Raw genomic sequence first — 26,157 nt, 5'->3', positions numbered from 1 at the left:
CTACTTTTGTGCGACGGCCTTGTCTGATGAAAAGCAGGGCTTTACTTCGCGAAAAATGTGAAACTTGGAGATGCGAGGTTTCTGCCTGACAGCGACGATATAAAGAGGCGGGCGTGTGCAGCTCAACCCACTTCTGTTCCCATTCAGAATAGTGGTGAAATGAGGACTGCAGACTGTCTGACGATGTCTATTTCAACTGGACCCCAAGGGAGAGTGTGTGTGTGTGCGTGCGTGTGTGTGTGTGTGTGTGCGTGTGTGTGAGTGTGTGTGTGAGAAAGAGATGGAGAGGGAGGTAGGGAGGGACCCCAAGGGAATGTGTGAGAGCGAGAAGGATTGAGTGTGAAGGAGTGAGTGTATCAGTGAGAGTATGTGTGTTTGTGGTAGGGATGGGACGATATGAACATTTCATATCACGATTATTGTGACAAAAGAAATCACGATTTACGATATTATCGCGATAATCAAAATCCATTATCCTGGGGCGAAACATTTGCCAAAACAGCCGATCTACGCTGCGACGCGTCGTGAGCTTGTACATCGGCTGTTTCTTTGGCAAATACATTTGATAGAGAGTGAAAAAAAGACGCGACGCATCGTGAGCTTGTAGATCGGCTGTTTTTTTGGCCAAGACATTTGATAGAGAGTGAAAAAAATACTGTATTAAGTATATTATAAGTACCTTTACCAATTTATAGAGGGTTTAAATGGTACCGGATATGCAGCTCTGCAAATAAAAGGTGAATTGATCCCAGTGCATGACGGAGGACGATATCACGATAAATTAAATCTCCACGATACGATTATCGTGAGTGTTTTTTATCACGATAAACGATAATATCACGTATCGTCCCATCCCTAAGTGAGAGTGTGTGTGTAAAAGCAAGAGAGGCTTATGAGTGTGTGTGTGTGTGTGTTGGAAAACAGTGTGTGTTTTGGGCACAGTAACAAAGGTGTAATGTCCTCGGCCTCTGCGGGCCTCTCCTGGAAGTACTTGAGTCTCCCTCTCTTTCTCTCTATCTCTGTCTGTGTGTGCTGATATACTGGGTTATTTTTAGGGTGCTGTTCTGTGAGAGCCTTTGGCTGGCATTAACTGTGTGTGTGTGTGTGTGTGTGTGTGTGTGTGTGTGTGTGTGTGTGTGTGTGTGTGTGTGTGTGTGTGTTTGTGTTTGTGTTTGTGTTTGTGTTTGTTGTTGTTGTTAGCAGTGGCACAGTCTCAGCCAGACCATAGACAGACTAGGGCTGTTGTCACGATTGCAAATTTAAGTTGACGATTGATTGTCACACAAAGAATTGCGACTAACTTAATATTAATTTATGTTTAGGTTTTTAGGCTTCATGATCACACACTGCACAGGGCAGATATGACTTATTAGACACAAATTATTGACATATTTAATATGTTTTATAGTTATAGCAAAATAGCAGAAATAGCTGCTTGTAGGTCTGCTATTTTGCCTATGTTTGAAAATGTATGAACAATGTTCAACATGGGAACGATTCTGACTATCTCAAATATTTGCAATTAGACGATTATGTAATAATTGTGACAGGCCTTAGACAGACAGAGATACACTTCTCTCTCTCTCTCTCTCTCTCTCTCTCTCTCTCTCTCTCTCTCTCTCTCTCTCTCTCTCTCTCTCTGTCTATCTTTTTATTGGGGCTGTCAGATGATAAGGCAAAAAAGAATAGCTGTGATTAATCACATTTTAATGGCGCTCTTTCAGCGGCATTTTAAAATCCAAGGATACTTACATTTGGAGCCAAAGCACGACAACTCCATACAGAAGAGGTACAGCACAGTTTATCCATTAAACTGTACTGTGTCAGGATAACATTTCAAGCTGACTGTGCTGTAAAGAACAGTCTCAGATACAGAAGCTGTGAATGCTGTCAAGCATTGTATTTTCCACAAACTTGACACTCATATTGGGGGGCCAACTTGAAGTGTTTGTTTGCAAATAAATTAAATACTTAATGCATGGGCTGTCATTGATTCGGTAATTCTATGTGCTGTAGAGCGCCTTTATTTTGAAGAGCCCCGGAATTCACGTGCGTGTGCATGTTGTTTAACCTGACGATTTTAACTCTTACTGTGCCAATCCCGAACTAGTTCGGCTTTATTTGTCCTTATCAGGGTGCCGATCCCGAACTTTTTTTTTTTTTCGAGCCGCGCCGCCGGCCGTCATCTGTTTACACGGCCGGCGAGAGCGTCGCGCCGCCGATATTTACCATCCACTCAATGCAATCCAGGATCTTTAGAGCTCATTTTCTCTGTTCCATGCATATCCATGAGGTGTGCAAGGTTTAATCATGGCTAAATCGCCGAAAATAGGGCTTCTAAAATGCTTGGTAGTCAATAGCTAACTTCAAGCTAACTTCATCCTGTTCCTGTGCATGAACAAAGGAAAGTGTTCAGGCGAGTCATGGCTGCATAGGGCTTGTGCATATACCAGCACTTGTCTATGTAGCATTCTATGGCCATTGGGCGCCCTCTAGTGGTGAAAAGGTGGCACAGAATGAGTTAAAATGGACGTCGGTTTGTTTTAATTCGGCCGTGAAACTAAAATCCTGACCGTGGCCGACCGTCACGGCCCAGTGTCGCCGTCTATGGAGAATAGACGCTCCATGATGCTGGCGGCCGAGTTGCATGATGGGATATGTAGTGTTTTCGCTCACCAGCCGCTATGAGGCTGCCCAGCCGGTTAGAATTGGTTACAATTAAGTACTCTATGTACTAGTATGTAGTACTGTTTGCAAGTCATATGCCCCTTTTTTCATAGTAGTCCCACATTGAAGGGACGGTGAACATCTTTTGACTGAAGGAAATGTATCGTTCTGAATGACCATCTAAGCAGAATCTTCATGTGATCATAATTACTTTACTGGCTGTTTGCTTTGAGTCCTTTCTGCTGGTATCCTTTGTCTCTTTCCCTTGTTAATTCGCCTTAAGTACAACATATTTCCCAACAGCACGTCGTCATGCTGTTTGCTGGACGCACTGAATAAAAGTCGAGCCAGATCGTGCAGTGCAGAGATTGAAAGAGGAACGAAGCGCAACATTACTTTTCTTTTAATCACAAATTGCACCTCGCGCTGGATATGACCTATAACTTAAATATATATATACAAAGAAATTACTGACACATTTAATAATGTTATATCTTTCAAAAAGTGTTAAAATAGCAGAAATAGCTGATCTGTAAGCTTAAAACGCGCCACAAAGTGACACGTTGTAAGCTTGTAGATCTGCTATTTCTGCTAGTTTTGGAAAATGAACATCTTTTAACGTGGAAACGATTATGACGATTATCCCCAAATAATTGCGATTATCTCAAATAATTGCGATTAGGAGACTATGTAATAATTGTGACAGGCCTACTTGTGACTAAAACAATATCTACATTGGATCCATTGGAACACAGGCTGAAAAGGAACAGGTTCTGGACGTACAAGGCGTTCTACCCGACAGCAACAATGTATAAAAAGAGAGATGCAGAGAGAGAAAGGGAATCCTCTCTATAAGAGAACATGCTCCTGTTGTTCAATGCCAGAGAGACTCGAGGCAGCAGCAGCACATTGACAAACTGCTACATTAAAACCACAACACTTCTTGGTTATAATCTGGCATCAGATTAGCCACATAACACCTTCTGGTGCAAGCCTTGATCCTATGTCTATTGTCTAGCGTGTGTGTGTTTATGTACTGTATGTACAGTGTGTGTGGTTGTGTCTGTCTCTCTGTGTGGGATATGCGTTTGCCAGGATAATATGCTGGTATTTCTTTGACTGTAACGCATGTGGGTGTTTTTGCAATCGTGCGTGTCAGAGATAACAACACATCGTATACCATAGGGACTTAAAGACCTATATAGTCAGACACAAACCACACGGGGCAGTCATAGCTTATATCAGGGGTCTTCAACGTTTTCAGGCCAAGGACCCCTTAGTTGAGAGAGAGATGAAGCAGGGACCCCCACCACCTGTTCATATATTCCATATAGTTTCATTGTTTGACAGCACAATCATCAGTGTATTTTGGATTCATGTAAATTTGTGTTTTCAGATATTTAACCACTTGAACCGTCAATACCTAATAAACCTGACCTTTCACTCTGTATTTGGTCTGCTCTTTTTCCCCTCTACACCAAAGAGTAGTTCACCCCCAACATTATTATTATTTCTTTCTATTGATTAGTCATGCCATGGGGACTTGAGTACAATAATATTTGTTTGTATTCGTCGCATTCCTAAGGAAAAAAAAAAGATATTACTGACAAAAATTAAATTTACCCCCTTTTGATTCTGGATGGGGACCCAAATGCATGGCCCTGGATGGGGGCCCAAATAAGGCCCTGAATGGGTCAGAATCATTGGAGGTAAATTTAGGGTGAAAGTATTTTTGGGGGTGAACTACTCCCTTTAAGACAATCACAATAGACCCCTCTCACACTCTCTCTCTCTCTCCCTGGCCTGAACAATGTTTGTTTTGTGGATTTCGGATTTCCAAAACGAAAAACGTGTGCAACCAGCTTAACTGCATGGTTTCGTTGGCAGATTAGAAGGATGGTGGAAGGGGATGAAAGGGAAGATGATCCGAGGAGGGGGGGGGGGGGTGGATAGAGAGAGAGAGAAGACGACAGAACTAGGGATGGGACGATAAGCGATATTATCGTTTATCGTGATAAAAAAACACAATAATCATATTGTCGAGATTTAACTTATCCCGATATCGTCCAACATCATGCACTGGGATCAATTCACCTTTTATTTGCCGAGCTGCATATCCGGTACCACAAAGGAGTACTTCTCCCCCAAAATGACTTTTCTCTATTGATTACTCACGCCATGGAGACTTGAGTTCAATAATGTTTTTTAGTTTTAGTCGCATAACCCTAACCCTAAGACAATAATTTCATTACAATAAATCTTCCCCCATTGTTTCAGGATGGGGACCCAAATGCATTTGGGTCCCATCCGGAATCAATGGGGGTAAATTTACTCTAATCAATGTTTTGTCTTAGGAATGCAAAAAATACAAAAAAAACTTTTTGAACTCAAGTCTCCATGGCGTGAGTAATCCATACAAAAAAGTCATTTTGGGGGTGAACTACTCCTTTAAACTGTCTATAATTGGTAAAGGGTACTTAGAATATGTACTTGATACAGTCTTTTTTTCACTCTCTATCTAAAGTCTTTGCCAAAAAATAGCCGATCTGCGCGACGCGTTCTGAGCTTGTAGATCTGCTATTTTTTTGCCAGATGTTCCGCCCCAGGATAATGGATCTTGATTATCGTGATAATATCGTCAATCGTGATTTCTTTTGTCACAATAATTGTGATATTACATTTTCATATAGTCCCATCCCTAGACAGAACATGACCACCAGCATGTCCAGATGTGCTCTCTCTCTCCCTCCCCATCCCCCCTTCTCTCTCTCTCTTCCACCTCCTGTTTGATCTGACCACCTGCCTTCTCTCTCTCTTTCTTCCCCTCATCTTCCTCTCCCTCGCTTCACCCTCTCTCTCTCTCTCTCTCTGCCCCACTCTCTCTCTCTCTTCTTTATCGCCGTCTTCTTAAAAATGCCGCTGACGTAGATACTTGTTGGCCTGACTGATTAGCAAATAGATCACCAAAATCCAATTCATTACCATATTAAGTAATTAGGATGTAAAAATAACAGAGCAAACGCTCTCTCTCTCTCTCTCTCTGTCTCTGTCTCTGTCTCTCTCTCTCTCTCTCTCTCTCTCTCTCTCTCTCTCTCTCTCTCTCTCTCTCTCTCGGTCACCCTGTCCTTCCAACAACTCTGTTGTCTCTCTCTCTTTCTACCTTGAGGTTTAGCGATGCCTCATTTGAGACAGAGTGCATCCACTGTGTGCAGACACATTGCTCTCTCAACACACACACACGCTCGCACGCACATGCACAGACGTGCCCAGCATACACCAGTGGTGTAAAGTAACCAAGTACACTTTTGAGTTATTTGTGCTTTACATGAGTATTTCCGAATTCCAATACTTTTACTTCTACTCCATTACATCTCGGATTTGAAAACTTTAGTTCCCAGTTACTTTGCAGGTATAAATTATAAGCCTATTATAAAACATACATTAACAACTTACACACTATTTTATACCTAGGCTATTTGAAAATATCTACATAGCTCACAATGCGACACGTTGTGAGCTTGTAGATCTGCTATTTTCAATCATTTTGTACTTTTACTTTTGGTACTTTTAATTAATAATGGAGTATTTCTACATTGCAGTATTGATACTTCTACTCAAGTAACAAAATTGAGTACTTTTTCCACCACTGGCACACACACACACACACACACACACACACACACACACACACACACACACACACACACACTCTTCCTTTGACAGTTCCGTGTGGAGGCGTACCGGCCCCTCTACGGCCCCTGGTACGTCCGCCCGTACCAGGAAGTGTGGGGCACGGTCCGCCGGCCAATCAGGGAAGAGCCCACGGAGGTAAACAAACCTCTTACCGCTAACAATGCAAAGTCTGACAGGAGAGGAACAGAGACGGCCTCTGTCCGGGGGGATGACATCATCGACTCCAAACTCGGCGGCAATTCTGCACGCGCACGTGTGATCGCGTATATGTTTTTGATCAGTGGTTCTCAACCTTTTCAGGTCACGACCCCCCAAAATAAATATTTTAACTGGGGACAACCCCACCCTGACGAGCACTATAAGAGTCGAGGAATTACATTTTGTATGGTCCTATTGTGAAAATAGCTGATCTACATGCTCACAACGCCTCGCGCCGCGAGGCGTTGTGAGCATGTAGATCTGCTATTTTCACAATACCAGCCTCTAATATTTGACAATTTGACCAATGTTTAATTTGTCATTTTAGAGATATTAAAAAGTCCTGTCACTTTAGAAATGTGCAGATACCCAGTCTATATTCTATAAACTTAAACCTTATGTTGGTTGGTTTACCGTTGAGGGAGAAAACAATGTTTCACATTAAGTTGATCATCTGGGGACCCCCCAAAAATAATTTGGGGACCACCCTGCGGGTCCCGACCCACAGGTTGAGAACCACTGTTTTTAGATTGCTGTGAACACAAGAATACGTGCACCTCATGATCACAAGGTGCGGTCCTTTAGTGGCAACGCCTCGTCAGTTTCTATGGTGGCCTTTATTTTGAGGGGTGTGTGCGGGTGTGCGACCGTGAGTGGCTCACTGTTCTCAGCTGACTGGGTCCATATAGACCCGCCTGTCTTGACAGGATGAGATCATCTCCCTCTTCCAAGTCCACTTCCCTGTGTGTGTGTGTGTGTGTGGGTGTGGGTGTGGGTGTGTGTGTGTGGGTGTGGGTGTGGGTGTGGGTGTGTGTGTGTGTCAGCGGCTTTATGTGGGTAAAAAGGGGGATGCGAGAGAAAGAAAACCAAGGGACAAAATTTACCACTCAACTAGGGTTGGGCGATATGGAAAAATACAATATCACGATATATTTCCAAGCTGTATCACGATACACGATCCTATCACGATTCTTTTTCATGTTGTTTTTTATGGTTATTTTTCAAGTTACTTGACAGTACAACCACCTACAACAAGGTAACACAAACTAAAAGAAAAAGAAGTAACAGACCATTTAGACCAGTGGTCCTCAAAGTGGGGTCCAGGGACCAAATTGACCCTTACAATTATGTAACTCTGACAGTATACAAATGGAACCAAATGGACCCGTAAGGGTCCATTTGGTATCCATTTGTATTCTGTCAGAGTTAAGGGGAGACCTTGACATTTTAAAGTTTGAGAACTACTGATTTAGACCAAAACACAGGTTTAAAAGATTGTTTATAAGGCTCCCTCATTGTATCACGATATATACGATATCTCTGAAAAGGAATATTGTGGAGACATTTTATCGTCTCAAAGATATTTATCACCATATCGCCCCCCCCCCCCCCCTACACTCAACCCATCAAGACCTGAGGCAGATTTTAGTAGTTATCACACTTGCAAGATATTTGTAAATTGTTAAAGAAATTGCACAAGCTCGCAGCATGGCACAAAGTGACGCGCTGTGAATCTGCTATTCTTTTCTACATCTGCTAGTTTAATGGGTTAAACTCCACGTACTTGGTTGGCCAGAATCGATCCTCCCGGAGCTCTATTCTAGACCCCCAAATGTCTTCCCTCTGCGCCAAATATCTTCACCGAAAATAGACGATCTTTGCAAACTCGTAGATCCTCTATTTTCGCCAATGGGGGGATTTTAAGTCGTTACTCGTCCTGCACTGGCATCCCGGAAAAAAAAACATGATATCTTGACTTTTTTTCATTCATTGTATTTCTGTTGGGTTGTGGGAGACATGGAACACACAGGCAGATAGTTTCAAAATAATGATTTACTGTCCAGCTGTCTGCATGAATATTAAAGCCTGGCTATTGGCACAGCACCATCCATTTGTTTGCCTACCGAGTCCGGTCGCATTAACGCAGAGTAGATCCGATCCGCACGGACTCTGCTGATTTGCACAATTCAACGGATCTCCTCATCATCTCACAAAGGGTTGTACATTGAACCATGATACCATTAAGACACCCTAATCGGGAGATAGCGTAGGCCTGTAAGTGGAAAATGTGTAGGAGCAGTGTCCAAAAATGTGTTTGAAAAAATCACCCTGATGGTGGCGCTAAATGGGACAGCTCCATGTTGATGACATGACTAGACATACTGTGTACCGCTTTGCGTGATTTTAGGGCAAAATCTAGGAGCAGTGTCCAAAAATGTGTTTTGCAAGAATCGGCCTCATGATGGCACTAGAATAGGGCCATGTGAGAAATGTGGGGTGGTTTGGTAGCCAATAAGTGTGTGTGCAAAGTTTGGCATGGATTGGGGCAACGGTGGTGGAGATAAGAGTAGGGGGAAAAGTGTGACGTGACGTGACGTGGCGTGACGTGGCGTGGCGGACAGACTGACAGACAGGCTGACAGCCGGTGGAGGTTGGTTTTGGGTCTGCACAAAATCCGCCCAGGGTTCTCCACCTCTCTATACTTTTTACCATGAACTAGGACAGTATTCGACATCGTGTTGTTAAATAATGGTATTTTTCTTTTCATGTTCATGATGAGTATGCACAAGGTTTTGCATAGATACAAAATAATTGTCTGCTCTAAATGTGAAAAACAAAACTAAAAAGAAGGCCCAAAAAAGGCAGTGGTTTACAGTCTTTATTTATAACGGCTAATGGGCATTGTTAGGTACGACACGGAGCATGGCTTATTGCTTTTATAAAACGTGCAAGGCGTATGCTCTTGTATCAGTAGTTCGGGTCAGTTTGCAGAGCTAATGATGGGCTGTGTTGTTAACGTTTGGTTGGTAGGCACGGCATATTATATTGCGTTGCATTTTGACTCCTGAAAACAGGATGAAGAGGATAGACTGACAAAGGGTGATTCACCAGGTTAGCATTCACCAGCGTCGGACGAATGTGACGTCGAACTATCGAACGTCGCAATAACGGTACGCTCCCCTGACAAAGACTTCCGTGTGTCATGGCTTGACATGGAGAGAGAATCATTGTCCACGCCAGGGGTCTTCAACAGGGGGTCCAGGACCCCGAGGGGGTCCCCAGAGTTACTACAGGCGGTCCTCCAAATCTTTGAGTGCTAGAAACCTTTTGTTCTCCTTTTTCATATTAACCACTTGAACCCTAGCGTCCATATTCTGAGAACTTTAGCCAAAAATAGCAGATCTACAAGCTCGTTGTGAGCTTGTAGATCTGCTATTTTTTGGCAAAGAGCTTTGATGTAGAGGGGAAAAAGAGCAGACTAAGTACAGAGTGAAAGGTCAAGTTTACTATGTATTGACGGTTCAAGTGCTTAAATATCTGAAAACACAAATTGACATGAATCCAAAATACACTGATGATCGGGCCGTCAAACAATGAAACTATATGGAATCTATGATAAGGCTGTGGGGGTCCCTGCTTCTTCTCTCTCTCTCAACTAAGGGGTCCTCGGCCCGAAAAGGTCGAAGTCCCCTGGTCGACGCGCAAAGCAACTTCTCAAGGAGAATTTCTCCCTCTTTCTCTCTCTTTCTCCTCCCTCTCTCTTTCTCGCCTTCCATTCTTCCCCTCTCTCTCCTTGGTTTAGGATCAATGGCATCTAATTTGTTCCACTCTGCCTGATTAAGTCAGCACATGTACCCCATCTACATTAAAACACGCGCGCACACACACACACACACACACACACACACACACACACACACACACACACACACACACACACACACACACACACACACACACACACACACACACACACACACACACACACGGACACGGACACAGTACAGTCCCCGCAGACCTAATCAGCTCTTCTCTTAGTCCTCTCACACCACTACGGGAAACTGATGAAAAAACATGAGCCCAGTTAAAAAAAGAGAGCGAGAGAGAGAGAGAGAGAGAGAGAGAGAGATATGGCCGTCCGGCCGACCGTGAGAGAAGCGAGGCGCGACGAAAGCGAGAGAGATGAAGAAAAAAGAGAGAGAGAGAGAGAGAGAGAGCGGCGGGCAGAGAGATGGAGAGAGGGGACATCGAGAGAGCGAAAAACTAACTAGAGAACAGAAAATGGAGAGAGATGGAAACTATATGGAGAGAGAGAGAGGGAGAGGGAGGCAGAGCTAAGATAGATGGATAGATAATGACACAGGCCACCTGGCTACCTGCAGGGTATATAGCCAACTCACTGGGGACACCAGCCGCTAGCTCTCTCTCTCCCTCTCTCTCTCTCTCTCTCTCTCTCTCTCTCTCTCTCTCTCTCTCTCTCTCTCTCTCTCTCTCTCTCTCTCTCTCTCTCTCTCTCTCTCCTCATCTCCGTTAGCGGGACAAAGCTATTAATTCTCACTGTTTCACAGACACAGTCTGTCCACACCGTGGAGGAAGAAAAACAAAACACAGACACAGGGCACAGGCAAAAAGTAAACCCCACAGGATGTTTTTATTTTTTATTTTTGACTGGGTTCAACAGACACAGAACCTTCTCTCTCCGTCTCACGCCTCATCCCCGGTTTGACTGAAGCGAAACAAAAGAAAGACAGCGGAGGAGAGACGCAGTGAAATGGCCACGGACCACCATTTGATCTCCTCTCAGACCCAAAACTTAGATTGTCGTCGTTGGATACGATTTTGTCAACAATTCCATGCTATATTGCAAACAAAATAACAATTCTTCTGGTTCTACGCTATCTAATTGTGTAGATTTCTTGTAAATGGACTAATCCAGATTTTTAGCAATAATGTAACCCAAGAGTTTAAGATCTATAAGGGTCCATTCACAGCTTTCAAACAAAAAAATCCGCTTGGAAATCCGTTCAGGCATTCAAAATATATAGTCTATAGTGTTTTCTTCAAATGTAAACACACATGGCTGCCATTGGAGCTGCCATGGGCTGTTCTGGGAGTCAAACATGCATTTTGCGATCGCAATCATGCCGAAACCAGAAGTTGGAAGTAAGGAGATCAAAAACATATATATGTATGTTTTTTGCAACTCGGGAAACTCGGGCTTGCACAGGGTTGGCACCATATGTGTTAAAAGAAACGAAAAAGACAATCTCAGAGCTCACAACGCGTCACGTTTCGAAAAATGTATAAAAAAGCAGACAAAAGTCCTCATTAATTGAATTTGAATGGACTATGTTGTCATTGCAAAGCAGTGTTGGTTCTTGACTCTTGAGGCAGCGTGAGCATCCTTCTTAACAAGCCTCTCTCAATCCCCCTGACGCATAGACCAAGGCTCAGAGAAAGAGGAAAAAATCTCTTTAATTGTATTCAAATCGAGCTGGAATCCCAAGCATCGGCAAACACAACACAAAACACATTCATTCACACACACACTCGCCACCCTTCCTTCTGGTTATCGATGCTATTATTAGCTAACATTTTCTTTTGTTTGTTTTACAGTGGATTATGTTTAAGGAGCTGAGAAATAAAACGGCACGGATAAAAAGCTGTGTCCACGACGTGCGTGGTTGATCATTTTTTGGATATCACAGACCACAAAGCGGGACACCGCACCCACGCACAGATGCACGCAAGCACGCACAGACGCACGCATGCATGCATGCATGTAGGGCTGTCACAATTATTACATAATCGTCGCATAATCGCAATTATTTGACATAATCTCAATTATTTTGTGATAATTGTCATAGATTGGCTACTTCCACTATCGATGATCTTTTCAAAGTGTAAAGTTGTCAAATATGTGTCATATCTGCCAAACAGAAATGCAATTGTCAACGACAAAAAACACAATGAAAATGTTAATCACAATTATTTGAGTGACAATGTCATAATTGTGACAGCCCTACACGCACGCATACCCAAACACAGGCAGACTGTAAGAAAAAAGAAAAACAAAACAAAACAAGTGAAAGACACAATTATCCATTAATGTGCGGCATGGAACATTTTCTGTTACCTCGATGTGCTGCTGTATGATCTGTGTGTACTGTTGCATGATGTGTGTGAGAGGAGAAGGGAGTGAAATCATGGATTAGTGAACAATCCTCTGTGTGTGTGTGTGAGCATGCGTGTGCGTGTGCGTGTGTGTGTGTGTGTGTGTGTGTTTGTGTGGGGTGTTGGGTGTGTCTTCACATTGTGTGTAGAATGAGTTCATACTAAGTAAGAGTGTTGGACCACGTAGTTAGAGAGGATGCTACTGGGTGTGTGCCTGGTTTTGGCTCTCTCTCTGTGTGTGTGTGTGTGCGTGCGTGCGTGCGTGCGTGCAAGTGCGTGCATGTGTGGGAGGAGGATTCCTAATTAGAATGTAATGAAGACATGAAAGAGTGAGACTTTGAAAGTCAAGGCTGCGCGAGTGCATGCCTGTGTGTGCGCCACTATGCATGTGCACGTGTGCGTGTGTTAAAAGAAATCTGCTGTGCTAAGGGAGTGTGTGGGTGCTTCCTTCTGTGCAATTGAGATCATGCTGAGTACACGATGGTACAAGAGCAAATAGAGTGAAAGTAGGTCTGCATGTGTGTGTGTGTGTGTTTGCATAGTTACCGAGCGCACACCTGGACAAAAGAACCAATGTTAAGTGAGGTTGGGGGGTGTGTGTGTGTGTGTGTGTGTGTGTGTGTGTGTGTGTGTGTGTGTGTGTGTGTGTGTGTGTGTGTGTGCGTGTGCGTGTGTGAGAGAGAGAGTAAGTATGTGTGACTACATGTAGATAACGGCGACTGAAAGTGTGTGTGCTGGAAAAGATACTAATTGCTTGCTCCGTTAAGCACGCGCAAGTGTGTGCGTGCGCACGCACGTGTGTGAGATTATGGTGATGAATTCTCCCTGTGGGACTCTCTCTCTCTCTCTCTCTCTCTCTTTCTCTCTCTCTCTCTTCTCGGCCATTCTACCAGTTGTCTAATGAGAAGCCGGTTTCCTTAGTTACCTACCAGGTGTGTGTTGAGTCGGCACCATCCCATAATGTCCCGCGGAGAGAGAGGAACAAAGAAAGAGGAAGAGAGAGAGAGAGAGATGGAGAGAAAAAGAAAAGAAAGCAGGAAAGAGGAGGAAGGTTGCTATAGAACAGTGGTTCTCAACCTGTGGGCCGGGACCCCCAGGGGTTACATATCTCATAACACAAATTGACATGAATCCAAAACACACTGGTGATTGTGCTGTCAAAAGATGAAACTATATGGAATCTGGGGGTCATCTCTCTCTCAGCTAGGGGGTTCTTGGCCTGAAAACATTGAAGACCCCTTGATTTAATCAATCAAAATCCACCATTGCCGCGGCAAAGTAATGCAGCACACCAAAAAAAAAACTCTTGAAACATGTAAATTCCAGACATCTAGCATCTAGCACTTGTACGTTCCTGCGATGCAAGAGGCGTCACACACCATAAACTGATTTATGTTTTGCTAACTTCATAGTATCGTTAAAGTAAAACATTTGGGTTTGATACCGCACATTCTGAGATTCTTGTCAAATTATTGAAAACCTTTTTATTTTAATTCATTTTATTCGGCACTAAGGTTACTGAGAAATGTCGACTGGGAGCCTCTCTCTCTCTCTCTCTCTCTCTTTTAAAACATTATGCAGCTATGCTAATGCACACATGAAGGTAGTAGTCAGTAAGTACTGAAACTGAACGATTCCTTTTTAATGCTTTTCTGCGCCGTGCGCGCGGCTGTATTGTCTGGGGAAACGGTGAATATGATACATGTATGTTACACGTGGCATTAACACGTGTCTTGGGAGTCTGGAGCTTGGTAATTGGATGCTCGACCTCATAAACCTCAGGTGGAAAAGCACTTGGGGAGCTGGTCAGAGATGCATGAGGGCACACCAGTGATTAGTGTTTTTTTTAACCTGTTAACATCAGGTAACAATTGTTACATAATCCTCTAATGGCAATTATTTGACACCATTAAAACTCCCTAATCAGGAGATAAGAGACCGTCAGGTCGCATACACAAACTTGAGAAGGCAATGGTAGCCAATCAGGAGGGAATATGGGAAATGGGACAGATCCATGTTGATGACATGACTTTAGATATACTGTGTACTGCTTTGCGTGATTTTAGGGCAAAATCTGTAGGAGCAGTGTCCAAAAATGTGTCTTGCAAGAACCGGACTTGCAAGAACCGATGGTGGCGCTAGAAGAGGGGCATGTGAGAAATGAGGGGTGGAGGTTGTGGTTTGGCAGCCAAGGAGTGTGTGTGCAAAGTTTGGCATGGATAGGGGCAACGGTGGCAGAGATAAGGGTAGGGCCAAAAGTGTGACGTGACAGTGACAGACGGACTGACTGACGGAGGGACAGCCGGGGGAGGTTTTGGTAGTAACTGCGACCTTGTAGCGCGTCACTTTGTGTCGCGCTACAAGCTTGAGGATCTGCTATTTTTGAAAATAAATCCTAAGAATTTGTGCAAAGAACATATTTTGAAAGCAGAACATTTCAACTCAAATCTTTGCCTCTGGGAGGACACATTTGGAACAAAATATTTTTGAGATGGAGGATCGGCAGGGAAAAAGGTCTGAGAACCACTGACATAGAAACACTGACATAGAAACATACGTTTTTTTCATTTCCGCTTGGATTTTTAGAAGTCATTTGCAGAATCAGCCTCAGCTCTTGGTACGCATTATCGTATTATTATTTTATGCTTTAACTGTTTAAAAGTAGTGAACATTAGAATTTTGACCAGATTTGGACCCGATTCTATAAGTGTCTTCTAAATCCTTCTAAGGTTTTTTGAAAAAAAACACATGTTTCTACGTCAGTGGTTCTCAAACTCTTTCATGTGAAGGACCCCCAACATGATATGTATTGGGCCACGGACCCCCATCTCAAAATAATTAGTTCCAGGGACTACCCAGAAGCAAAATTTTAGTTACAAACATTCGCTTTAAAAATACATACGTTCAAAGATTTGCACACATTTTCACAACTTTTTCAAAAATAGCAGATCCACAAGCTCGCAGCGTGGCACTCGTTGCCGCGCTGTGAGCTTGTATTTTTCAATAGTTAAAACATTTAATAATTCTAGGCCTAAATGGCTTTAACGCATCTCCACCTACTGCGACAGCTGTGCACTGGCGCGCGAAGTGCAGCGTTTTTTTGTTCAATGTCACTCACACACACACACACTAGCAAAATGGTACAACGGACTCGTTGAGAGCGTCTCCTCAGATAACAGCGCGGACAACGTGTAACGCGACGCCTCAGTGGCTCGCCTCCGTTCTAAAGGATGTACACCGTAGGAGGAAGTGAGTGGAGCGTGTCGGGTTCGAGTGTTTTTGTGTGGGGAAGAGGATTCAGATTACTGTCTGTGTGCGTGCGTGTGCGTGTGTGTGTGTGTGTGTGCGTGCGTGTGTGTGTGGTATAGATAAATATCGTGGAGACGATATGTCTCCACAATATGCCTTTTCAGAGATATCGTATATATCGTGATACAATGAGGGAGCCTTGTAAAAAAAAATCCTGTTGAATTTTTAATACAGATATTCTTTGCAGAAATCATTTAAACCTGCATTTTTGTCTAAATCTGTAGTTTTCAAACTTCAAAATGTCAAGGTCTCCCCTTAACCCTTACAGCATACAAATGAAACCATAAGGGTCCATTTGGTTTCATTTGTATGATGTCAGAGTTACATACTTGTAAGGGTCAATTTACTGTTGTTTCCTGTTGAGATTGGCACATTTCACCCAGGTTTTTTTTTTCACTCATGTCACTTTGTCTGCTGACCTCACTCAGCAACAAAATAAACAGAAAATAAATAAAAATAAAACAATTCAAAGGAGGCAAGCAGTGATCACCCAATGATGTGCACTGCAATGTAGTTTCAAATGCACTACATTGCAGGCGCTTTTTGAGAGTGAAAAAAGACACGTGTGACATGTGTGATCTGGGCAGCTTGCCCCAGGAAATATGCCAAGCTCAATAGGGAACAACGGTAGACCTCCCAAAAGGAACCCAGAGAGTCCCTAGATTGTGTATCGTGATACAGCTTGGGGAAAATATTGTGATATTGTATTTTTCCATATCGCTCACCCCTAGTGTGGTATAGTATATTGGTTCTCAACCTGCGGGTCCCCACAAGCTTTTGATTTTGGTGGGGAGAGGTCCCCAGATGACCAGTAAAGTCACAATAATTACCCGTGGAACTGAGTCAAACTAAATGTAACGCCTCAACTCCTACAAGTCCAAGTGCATGTTAGGGTGGCGACCGAGTATTTCCCGGTGAATCTGTGCGCAAAGGTGGGGGCCGAAGGGCAAGGAGGGTAGCGAGCTTATGAGAAAGAGAAACAACTAAAATAAGACCTTAAAACCTGGCGAAAACAGTTGCGTGCATTAGCGGAAGATGACGATAAAGGAAATCATTTAATGGAAAACTTTAAATTAACTTCTGAAAAGCATACACGGCCTTAAAACTTGGCAAAACAGTTGCGTGCATTAGCGCAAGATTAGATGAGGATAAAGGAAATCATTAAATTGAAAACATTAAATTAACTTCTGAAAAGGCTTCACCCACCTCGAGTCTATAGCCTATACTAAAAACTAGTGAACCCCGATCTTGCCACACGTGAATAACTGTGGTTGTAAACAATAACACAGACAATATAAATCCTTGTTGTGGGAAGAAAGGATATCATCATGGCCCCAAATAACTTTTAAATATCTTGCAATTGGCGACGAGTCTCTTACTAAATCGGCAAGATTACATTTCTTACTAAATCGGCAAGATTACATTACATAATACATAAAAGCTAAGCTATAACCTCTCCATCATCAGCAATAGTCAGTGGTTTGTGTCCCCCACACTCCCAAGCCCCCACCGTTGCGCACAGATTCACCGGGAAATACTCGGTCGCGTTAGGGTGAGGCGTCCCCGGTTCACATTATTTTGGGGGGTCATGGCCTGAAAAGGTTGAGATCCACTGTGTATTGGTTCTCAAAGACACATTTTAAGTCGAGACAACAGTGCTTGTATATTACACACGCTAAACCAGGGCGCTCTCTTTCTGAGTCTGTGGCCAATCTCACAAACCACTGAACAGAACAGAGCCACATCTCTTTTACAAGCAGCCAGTAGGCCAAGGAAATACACCTCCCTCCCAATATCTCTCACATGTCACCTTTTTATGTGTGTCTGCGTCTGTTAATATTTCTCACATTTTGTGAGTGCACCACGCCAAACGTCGGGATGTAGGTATGGGACAATAGGAAAATTTCACATCACGATTATTGTGACAAAAATAAATCGCCATTTACGATATTATCGCAATAATCAACATCCATTATCCTGGGGTGGAACGTTTGCCAAAAAAATAGATCTGCAAGCTCACAAGCTTGTAGATCAGCTATTTTTTGGCAAAGACATTTGATAGAGTGAAAAAAAGGTACTTATATCGTATAAGTACCTTTTACCAATATTATAGAGGGTTTAAGTGGTACCGGATATGCAGCTCAGCAAATACAAGGTGAATTGATCCCGGTGCATGACAGAGGATGATAAATTAAATCTCCACGATACGATTAACGATAATATCGCTTATCGTCCCGTCCCTGCGTCAGAGATGCTCACGGAAGGCCCGTATCGCTGGCTTAGAGGTGCAGGGTTCGAGTCCTGATTGAGCCCGATGGCCTTCGCTGTCATCCTCCGCGTCTCTATCCCCGTTTCTTGTTTCTCTTCACGAATACTATCCAACCAAGTAAGACTCCCTAATCGGGAGACACATTTTGAAGGCAATGGTAGCCAATCAGGAGGGAATATGGGAAATGGAACAGATCCATGTTGATGACATGACTTTAGAGATACTGTGTACCGCTTTGCGTGATTTTAGGGCAAAACCTGTAAGAGCAGTGTCCAAAAATGTGTTTTGCAAGTATCGGCCTCATGGTGGCGCTAGAAGAAGGCCAGGTGAGAAATGAGGTTGTGGTTTGGCAGCCAATGAGTGTGTGTGCAAAGTTTGGCATGGATCGGGGCAACTGTGTCGAAGATATGAGTAGGGCAAAAGTGTGACGTGTAACAGACAGACTGACAGGCAAGCAGACAGACTGACGGACTGACTGACTGACTGACTGACTGACTGACTGACTGACTGACTGACTGACTGACAGACAGCCGGTGGAGGTTTTGATAGTAACTGTGACCTGACGGATGCAATAGAAAGGCAGAAAAGGGCCCAAAAGATATCTTAAAAAAAAACGGAGGCTCAGGAAAGCCTCCATGTTCTTTTCTCGATGCCTCAAGCCGCTCGCTCACTAGTCCCACGTCGTCCTTCCTGTCTGCTGTCGGGGTTCAGCTGCTCTTATAGCGTTCCATTTGTTCAGAAAAGCTGGTGGAGACTGTCTGGCCCCGGCCAACACCTGAAATGCATTCTGTTTTCTTTTTTTTTCTTTTTTACCGCCGTCTGACTGTCTGTCTGTCGTCTGGCAGCAGCGCAGCACTCAATGGAATGAAGAGAATGGAGAAGTGAGGAGGCGTGTGCGAGGAGGAGGGAGGCAGTGAGGGAGAACGGGAAGGTTGGCACTGAGGAAAGGATGAGAGAGAGAGAAAGAGAAGGGAGATGGAGAGTTTTGCAACTAGAATTTGGCCCGTTTGTCCAGTTCTGCATCAGTCTCTACTAGTGGTTCTCAACCTGTGGGTCGGGACCTCCAGGGGGGTCCCCAAATTATTTTGGGGGGTCCCCAGATGATTAACTTAATGTGCAACATTGTTTTCTCTCTCAACAGTAAAACAAACCAACGTTTAAGTGTATAGAGGGTGTCTGCACATTTCTAAAGTGACAATTTAAGGACTTTTTGATACCTCCAAAATGACAAATTAAACTTTGGCTAAATTGTCAAATATTAGAGGCAGAAATTTTGAAAATAGCCGATCTACAGATTGGCTATTTTCACACTAGAACCGTGTTATACAAAATGTAATGCCTAAACTCTTAGTGCTTGTAGGTTTAGGGGGTCCCCAGTTAAAATATGATTCTTTTGGGGGTCGCAGCTTGAAAAGGTTGAGAACTTCTGATCTATACTACACCTTTTTCAGATCTTTAAGCTCACTACACAACACCATTTTGCCCCGAATGGTTTATGCATGTCATTATAGGCGAAACCTTTTTGAGAATTGCCAACATTGACTTATATGATCTGCGAGCTCAATCCATGAGCTTGAAGACTGTCTGTTTTCACAAAGATTCAAGTGGTTAAGAATTGTGTGTGGTGTGTCGGTCATTACAGTATGTGTAAGTAACCTCATGGGGCTCACCTCTTGGGGGTTCACGCGTTGTGAGCTTGTAGATCTGCTATTTTTGGGCAAACGTTCCGCCCCAGGATAATGGATGTTAGGTATATTTTGATTATCGCGATAATATCGTAAATCGCGATTACTTTAGTCACAATAATCGTGATATGACATTTTCATATCGTCCCATCCCTATAATATAACACAGACATGTACTTGTATTCAATTGTCCAAAAGTGCTGAAAAAGAAATGAAACTGAACTGACCTGAACCGAACTGTGTGTCCCAACAGATCTGATCCACTGCACCAACGAGATGAACGTGAGCGTCCCGCAGCTGGCCGACACGCTGTTCGAGCGCACGGCCAACTCCAGCTGGGTGGTGGTGTTCAAGGCCCTCATCACCACGCACCACCTCATGATGTATGGCAACGAGGTGAGAGGACCGCACACACACACACACCTGCAAACATGCACGCACGCGCACGCTAGGGCATTCACCTAGGGCATTTTTTTTAGTCAATGGCCCTGGTGGATGAATTTGTTAATGCTCTATACCAGGGGTTCTCAAACCTTTTTAGGCTGTGACACCCAAAATAAACATAAATAAATAAACTGGGGACCCCCACCCTGATAAGCACTTGGAATTGTAGGTATTAGATTTAATGTGACTTGGTTCCACAGATATATTCGCGTTGCGAGGCGTTGTGAGCATGTAGATCGGCTATTTTCACAATGTTCACCTCTTGCTTAATATTTGACAGTTTGGACAGTCCTGTCGCATATTCGACTATTCGAATACTTTGAGGTCGAATAATTTGAATAAAAATCTAAAAATCACTATTCGTGAATGCCCTAGCACACGCACGGACGCACCAGGGGGATAGTTATCACGATTTAAAATGAAGCAACACAGAACTTAAAGTTCCTATGATTTGCCGCTAGTTGCACTGTTCTGGCACCAGAAGCAACATGTTCTCCATAGGATTCCATTCTATTCCCCCGAACATTTACATTTGATTTTCTTACCTTGGTATAAGTACTTTATGGTTCCTGTCGCTAGTTTAAAGCCTCGTTTCAATCACCATGATATGCGTGTTGTGAAAATATGGTCCAATTGATGTTATATTTGATGTTAAAGCAGGGTATGCTGTAGGAGGGGCTTGTGATCATAGGCTTGTGATGGTTCTTCTTCGTGTGCTTTATTTGGCAAGCTCAGCACCACATTCTCCCAAGTATCCCTCCGGTTGCATGTGACCATTGGCAGCCAATAGCATTCGAGATGGTACCATTTCCCCTCGTCGTCTCACACACACACACACACACACACACACACACACACACACACACACACACACACACACACACACACACACACACACACACACACACACACACACACACACGCACGCGCGCACGTGCACGTGCAATGACACAAGCACGCACGCATGCTCTTACAGTCAACGCCAGTCAACATCAGAGAGGTACAATCATCTCTATCGCTGTCTGTCTCTCTCACGCACGTACGCAAACGTGTGGGGCAATCAAAATTCTTCATCAGTGAAGTACATTTCTCTCGCACACACAGAGACACACACACACACAAACAGCCACTCAAACACTCAGTCGAGTCGTTTATTTATATTCGCGGGACACAGCACGGTGAAGAGCCAATCAGGCAGCTTCCGGGCTCCCTCCAGATGTATCATGTTGACAGAGGTGTTTGCCTTGTCTCAATATAGAAACCCATCAGTGGACACAAACACAATGTGTTTACGCACGCACGCACGCACGCACGCACGCACGCACGCACGCACGCACGCACGCACGCACGCACGCACGCACGCACGCACGCACGCACGCACGCACGCACGCACACACACACACACACACACACACACACACACACACAGAGAACATATTAGCACATAGAGCAGTGGTTCTCAACCTTTTCAGGCCGCGACACCCAAAATAATCATATTTTAACTTGGGATTTTTTGGGGACTGAGAGGCCGAAATCTCATCAAATGGTGGTCCGTTGGCTTAAATGCTGAATACATAGCCTAATGGCTAGGACTGTCACGATTATGACATTTTACATGACGATGAATTGTCACTCAAATAATTGCGATTAACGATTTTTAATTGTGTTTTTTGTCGTTGACAATTACATTTCTGTTTGGCTTTTAGGCTTTGAAGTTGCACATGGTACAGTAGATATGACACATAACCTAAATATACAAAAATTACTGGCATATTTGACAACTTTATACTTTAGAAAGAACATTGATAGTGGAAATAGCTGATCTACAAGCTCACAACGCTTGTAGATCTGCTATTTCCACTATTTTTTACTTTATAAAAAATATATGAAAACATTTCAACATGGAAACGATTATGACCATAATGAAAAATAATCACGATTATGTCAAATAATTGCCATTAGACGTTTATGTAATAATTGTGACAGCCCTACTAATGGCCCTTTATGTGACAAGTAGAAGTAAAAAAAAAAAAAAAAAAAAAGTGCAACTCTTCCTTAGGTGACTGAGAGTGTAATAAGTGATGAGACTGTCAGCGAGAAGAACAGTCTGTTCTCAGCTAGGTACAATGGAGAGGTGTTACAGTATGGTAGGACTACAGTGCACCAACCCCTCATTAGAAAGACAATGCACAAGGTGCAAAAACATAGGCACTGACTTGGTCTATAGCAATGTGGGAGAAAAGTTCCACGGGTCCCGATGAGTCATCCTTCACCGTTGTCCCCGAAACGAGTGGGCGAAGTGCATAGAGTCCCTGTCGGGGTGTCCCTGTCTGGGTGTAAACCGTGTATGTCCAAAAACTGTGACGTTTCAAGATTCAAAAGCGTCAAAAGTAGCAGATTTACTAGCGCCATGTTTTTGTTCACTCTCATTATGAATAAAAGTTGAATAAGCATCTTTCAGGTGGGAATACGTTATCTATTTGGACATTATAGATATGATAACCTATGTGAGACTGTCAGTCCAATATTGTTTAAAAAAAAAAGAAAAAAAAAATCATAATTCTCAAAATAATTGGAGGGGACAGAAATAATTTCAGATGGGCCAATTTTGGCCCGCGGTCCGCCTATTGCCCACCCCTGATCTAGAAGCTGTATGTCGCGATGTGATGCTTTGTTAGCTTGTAGAGCTGCTATTTTCAAAAGATTTGTATACATATGTTGAAAAAAGGGACATTTTGGATTACCGGATTGTGCTATTGATACTTTTACTTAAGTTAAACAATCTATACTTTGCAATAAAGTAATCAATACTTTTCCCACCTCTGCATATGCTGTGGTCTTTACCATCACTAGATCTGAACTCAATTGAACCCCAAGGCTATGGGAGATGCTGTAAAATCATGAAAACAATTGCTGCTATTTGTTTCCAATGGCTTTACAGCAAGCTACCCCTGCCTACATGTGTATATACTGTATATAACTATTCCCAACTGCAAATGAACACTGTTGTGACTTTGTAAGCTAGTTTCTCCAAGTTGCACTTGCAATGTGACATTGCGCTGCTTATACATTCATGTATTCCCTTTAATTGTACATACGTTTTCATTTATTTTTACCCAAAACTTTGGCACTATAAAGTTTGTAAACGTACGTTTTCTCATGCCACTAAATCTCCTTTGAATTGAAAGGATTTGAATATCGGGCCGGCTATGTTAGACAGCACTCTTCTCCCACCTTCTTAAAACACCAAATGAGAGAATATATTTTGTTAGAATTCATCCTTCCAGTATGGTTCCAGAGACTTCTGCAATCTATGCCAAGGTGCATTGAAGTTGTTCTTGTGGCTTGTGTTGGCCCATTCACCCAGACACGTTGTTGATTTTCCCTATAATTTATCACCTGAATCTATTACTCTGTGTGTGTGTGTGTGTGTGTGTGTGTGTGTGTGTGTGTGTGTATGTGTGCGTGCGTGTGTGTTTTTGTTGTGTAAAGGGAGGCAATCAAAATGGCTGAGAAATGCGGACAATTAATTAGCCATATTCTGTACCAACGTGGGACATAGGAGGTAGGTACGTAGGTAAAGCTTGATGGATTCATGTACAAATACTTAACCCATTCAGAACGGGTACACATTATAGTGTATTATTATTTTATGCTTTAACTATTGAAAGATAGCAGATATACAAACTCACAGTAGATCTGAACATTAGAATTTTGACCCGATTCTATAAGTGTCTTTTGAATCCTTCTAAGATTTTTTGAAAAACCTATGTTTCTATGTCAGCAATCTGGCCAGCCATCGTCAAAGAAAAGGTCCTTTTCACTTAACTGGAGCTCAGTTAGTCTGTTCTTGAGAGACTTCTATGTCAGTGGTTCTCAAACCTTTTTCATGTGAAGGACCCCCAACATGATATGTATTTGGTCGAGATGCACCGATTGATCGGCGCCGATATCAGATCGGCCGATAATGGCCATATCGGTATCGATCGGTGTTTCCATAATGGATCAAAGCGAGCCGATCGATTTTTTTAGCGAAATAGACGTGCGCGTTGTGCATGCGTGCTTCTGACAGAGGAGAGCTGTTATTCTCCTCTCTCTCTCTCTCTCTCTCTCGCTCTCTGTGTGTGTGTGTGTGTGTGTGTGTGGCAGTTCACTTCTGTGAGCCACTTTTCTCCCCCCTCCCCTTCTACACACACACACATGCACAGGGAGGAGTAGAGAGAGAGAGCAGAGCTGCTGCCGTCTCAGAGTGAAGTCGTTTGTTTTAAACGTCTTGGATAAACCACTGACACTGGAATAATTCATCATAGATCAGAATATAAGTAGCTTACTTCTACCTTTAGCTGTTGTCATCTCAAAGTAAAATCCACGATTTTTTTATGCTCCAAGTTGCTTGGATTAGAATCCAGAGAAGAGAACACGATGAATGCGTTTTCAACACTATTGCCGGCCAGCTGTGTTGTTAGGTTAACTAACGAGGCTCGTTGAGAATGACCCATTTGACATAGGGGTGTGTGTGTGTGTGTGTGTGTGTGTGTGTGTGTGTGTGTGTGTGTGTGTGTCTCCAGTTAACGTCTCTCATTCTCTCTCTGTGCGCGACATGAGAGCTAACAGCTAGCAGCTGAAGTGTTGCCATTCAGTTTCTGACACAGAAACAAGCAAACAGGTGCAAAAAAGGTGTTGCCAGAACCTGTTTTTGTGAGCAAACAGGCCTATAAAAATAAAAGAAACTGGGTAATGTCAGTCAAACAGAAATGTTGTTGTCTGATATTGTTTAAGAACAGTGGTTCTCAAACATTTTCATGCCAAGAGCAAGGATCCCAAATGTGTAATACAGTGTACAGAAAAACAATCTTAAGGGTCTATTTGGCCTATTATTGATTCTGCTTTTAAAGAAACATGTTATTAACCATTATAACCAAGTAACCTTGAAATAATGAAGGGCAGACAATATTGCCACTGTCTTTATAGGAAAATGTTTTAGTTTTTTTCTTTAAGAGGAATTTTCCTAGAACTAAAATGATTTACGATACGATAAAATATATCGAGAATTGAATCGAATCGTGACCTTAGAATCTAAAGTTGAATTGAATTAATATATACAATGTCAATGTGTAAGAGGAATCATTAAATATATAAATGCTGCTACAGTGACACAATTTATGGATTGCATGCTGTGATCGATCGGTAATATCGGTATTGGCAAATATTGATTCCACGCTGTGATCGATCGGTAATATCGGTATCGGCAGATATTGATTCCAGCTGATCGGTGATCGGTATCGGCCCCAAAAAACCTGATCGGTGCATCTCTAGTATTTGGCCACAGACCCGCATCTCAAAATATCTAGTTCAGGGACCACCCAGAAGCAAAATTTGAGTTACAAACGTTCGCTTTAAAAATACATATAATTATTCAAAGATTTGCACACATTTTCACGACTTTTTCAAAAAATAGCAGATCTGCAAGCTCGCAGCGCGGCACTCGCGCTGTGAGCTTGTATATCTGCTATTTTTCACTGGTTAAAGCATTCAATAATTCTAGGCCTAAATGGGGTGAATAAGGCAGGGTTATGGTGGATTAACACATTATACAGTAATATAATTGATCCTCATACAATGCTGTGCTGCTCTTTGCTCGCGCCACAAGCTTGTTCTTTTTTTCGTCTGTGCAATTTCCCAGAACTGGAGGCACATTAATTAGCTGTTAAAGAAGTGCTCGGTTCTAATAACGGATGCACACTTCCTTTTTTCTACGAAAAGTGAGGTAATGCTGACGTTAGCCACTTAGTGACAGACCTGCAAGGGAAGTGGATTAGGGGTGCAACTAATTGATTTAATCGATTATTTAAAACAAAAATCAATTTGAATTAAAACATAATATATACTAGTAAGACGCCTCAGGGCGACAAGCGACCTCGCCATGTTTTGGCCATC

At 42.9% G+C, this 26,157-nt stretch overlaps 1 protein-coding gene across 1 annotated transcript in view; it reads left to right on the top strand.

Annotated features, from left to right (window-relative positions):
• Window positions 1-26,157, top strand: part of LOC308298144 (phosphatidylinositol-binding clathrin assembly protein-like) — a 110,031-nt gene that overhangs the window by 22,141 nt on the left and 61,733 nt on the right. The window contains exon 2 of the mRNA XM_080741700.1: window positions 20,030-20,172. Coding sequence (XP_080597826.1) covers window positions 20,030-20,172 — 143 coding nt within the window. The remainder of the gene's footprint in view (window positions 1-20,029; window positions 20,173-26,157) is intronic.

The sequence above is a fragment of the Nannobrachium achirus genome (genome assembly GCF_963921795.1).
Source record: "Nannobrachium achirus genome assembly, chromosome: 14".
In the NCBI taxonomy this organism is placed as follows: domain Eukaryota; kingdom Metazoa; phylum Chordata; class Actinopteri; order Myctophiformes; family Myctophidae; genus Nannobrachium; species Nannobrachium achirus.
The sequence above is the reverse complement of the archived record's forward strand: the minus strand, read 5'-3'. Positions and strand labels throughout refer to the sequence as shown.